Source organism: Polyodon spathula, chromosome 28 (assembly GCF_017654505.1).
Source record: "Polyodon spathula isolate WHYD16114869_AA chromosome 28, ASM1765450v1, whole genome shotgun sequence".
Classification (NCBI taxonomy): domain Eukaryota; kingdom Metazoa; phylum Chordata; class Actinopteri; order Acipenseriformes; family Polyodontidae; genus Polyodon; species Polyodon spathula.
Genome location: NC_054561.1, coordinates 872,610 through 875,109, shown reverse-complemented (window position 1 = coordinate 875,109; position 2,500 = coordinate 872,610). Strand labels below are relative to the sequence as shown.

At 52.0% G+C, this 2,500-nt stretch overlaps 1 protein-coding gene across 2 annotated transcripts in view; it reads left to right on the top strand.

The window, feature by feature from the left end:
• LOC121301792 (leucine-rich repeat-containing protein 3B-like) overlaps positions 1-2,500 on the top strand; it is a 4,435-nt gene that overhangs the window by 390 nt on the left and 1,545 nt on the right. Inside the window, exons 1-2 of one of the 2 annotated variants that reach the window (XM_041231401.1) lie at positions 1-180; positions 2,096-2,500. The exon at positions 1-180 is cut by the window's left edge and continues 390 nt beyond it; the exon at positions 2,096-2,500 is cut by the window's right edge and continues 104 nt beyond it. In XM_041231401.1, coding sequence (XP_041087335.1) covers positions 2,219-2,500 — 282 coding nt within the window. In that variant the 5' untranslated portion in view covers positions 1-180; positions 2,096-2,218. Of the gene's footprint in view, positions 849-2,095 lie in introns of both variants that reach the window. The other variant, XM_041231400.1, reaches the window with a different exon arrangement.

Genomic DNA, 2,500 nt, shown 5'->3' with positions numbered 1-2,500 from the left:
TGAAACGGCAGGATTATAAAAAACAACAGCTTGCTGTTAACGAGAAGTGAAACGGCAGGATTATAAAAAACAACAGCGTGCTGTTAACGAGAAGTGAAACGGCAGGATTATAAAAAACAACAGCGTGCTGTTAACGAGAAGTGAAACGGCAGGATTATAAACCGCAGGGTTATGCATTAAGTAAGCGATATTAATACCACGCCGATTTAATAAAGTGTACTGGGCAAGGAAAAGCAGGAGAAACCGCGCTGATGGATTTGACTCTCATGACAATCACACGATGATATTTTTTTTTTCTTTACAAGACAAAACTGTTTTATTTTGTCAAGAACAGGGAGACAGACTCATTTTTTCTTGTATTATTCTTTATTGCCTTTTCTCGTGGGGGGGGGGGCACGATCGATATTGTTAATGTTTTTTGCACTGTGAGCTGTAGTTGATATGTATGAATATCTATTTCTTTATTAGACTCTCTTTATAACGCTTTGAAGGATTCGGGTTGACGGAGATGCGGCGCTAGCGCTCGGTTCTGTTCTCGGTTGGTTTTCAAACTTGCCTCTTGTTTGAATCGGAGTCTGTGCCCGGTGTACCGGCGCCGCACTGCCCGGTGTACCGGCGCCGCACTGCCCGGTGTACCGGCGCCGCACTTCCCGGTGTACCGGCGCCGCACTGCCCGGTGTACCGGCGCCGCACTGCCCGGTGTACCGGCGCCGCACTGCCCGGTGTACCGGCGCCGCACTGCCCGGTGTACCGGCGCCGCACTGCCCGGTGTACCGGCGCCGCACTGCCCGGTGTACCGGAGAGCAGGACTACACCGCGCCGGTCGCTTCTCTCTGGAAAACCGACCGGTAAGAAATGTATTTATTATAATCCGAACAGATACACAGCCCAACGTTTCGGTACGGTATTATAATAATAATAATAATAATAATACATTGTGTGAATATGGACAGTGATGTATATTTCTAAGCTTATATGGAATTGCGGCAATACAGTATTTCATTTTGTAATTCATTTTAAACACGACAGTTTATATAACTGGTATTTAAACAGGCAGCTCAAGTGTTGTGTTTTCATCCACGGCAGTGTCTTGTTCGTCATTTGATCGGAATCACAATTAATCGCGGAAGCGATCATTAGCGGAGAAGGGACAGGCCTCTCTCTTCTGTCGAGATAATGACATCTCAATAGTGTGTCTCTCACCCCCTCCTTTCTCCCCCCCTCTCTGCCCTGTCCTTCTCCCACTCCACATCTCTACACCCCCCTTTCTCACTCCCTCTCTCCCTCTCCCCTTTCTCAATATTCTCATGTTTCACCCTATCATCCTCCTTCCCATCTCAAATTCCATCCTCAATCTCCCTCTCCCTCTCTCTCGCTCCCTCTCCAATACCATTCACCCTCTCCCTCTCTCTCCTCTCTCTCTCTCTCTCCCTCTCCCTCTCTCCCTCTCTCTCCTCTCTCTCCCTCCCTCTCTCTCCTCTCTCTCCCTCTCCAATTCCATTCACCCTCTCCCTCTCTCTCCCTCCTCTCTCTCCCTCTCCCTCTCTCCCTCTCCAATTCCATTCACCTTCTCTCTTCTCCGGAGGAGAGGGAGTCTCTAGGTTCTCCCCTAACTCCTCTCCCTTCCCTCCCTCCCTCTCCCTCTCCTCTCTCCCTCTCTCCCTCTCCTCTCTCTCTCTCTCTCTCTCTCCCTCTCTCTCTCTCCCTCTCTCTCCTCTCCACTCTCTCTCTCTCTCTCTCTCGCTACTCGATCCCAGCCCCTCTCCAATTCCATTCACCCCTCTCTCCCTCTCTCCCTCCCTCTCTCTCTCCCTCTCTCTCCTCCCTCTCCCTCCCCAATTCCATTCACTCCCTCTCTCTCCCTCCTCTCCCTCTCTCTCGCTCCCTCTTTCTGACTGTTTAGATTACTGTGGTGAAATGATGGAAGGTACATCAGCAGACCCCTCCCTTGCTAACTGAATGAGAATTGAGAGCCTGATCTCAGGACATTTAACTTGTATATTATTTCTATTATTAAATTCATTCTTGTGTATAAACGTGTATCACTTCTCAATACTAACCCCCCCTCTCTGTCTTCGCCTCTCTCTTTTACCAGTCACCCCCGTGATTGGCTCCCTCTTCCCACAACAGGGCGTGTCTTTCTCCCCCCTCCGGCCTCTCAGCCCCTCCCCTCCCTGATGCTCCAGTCCTCCCCGTAGGAGTATGCCAGTATCCCACAATGCCGCTGCCGGTCTGGCTCCTGCGTCACTCCGTGGCTCTGTGCCTGCTCCTGCTGCACAGCTCCGTTCTCTTGACTCTGTGCTTCCACCACGCCTCCACCAGCTGCTCCAAGGGCTGTTACTGCTCCGAGGCGGGGGCTGGGGGCGGGCGGACCGTGCGCTGCAGCCACGCCGGGCTGGGGGAGGTGCCCCGGGACCTGCCCAACGATACCCTGAGGCTCTACCTGGACTTTAACCACATCGCTGCTGTCTCTGCCCACGCCTTCGAGGGGCTCCCCCTG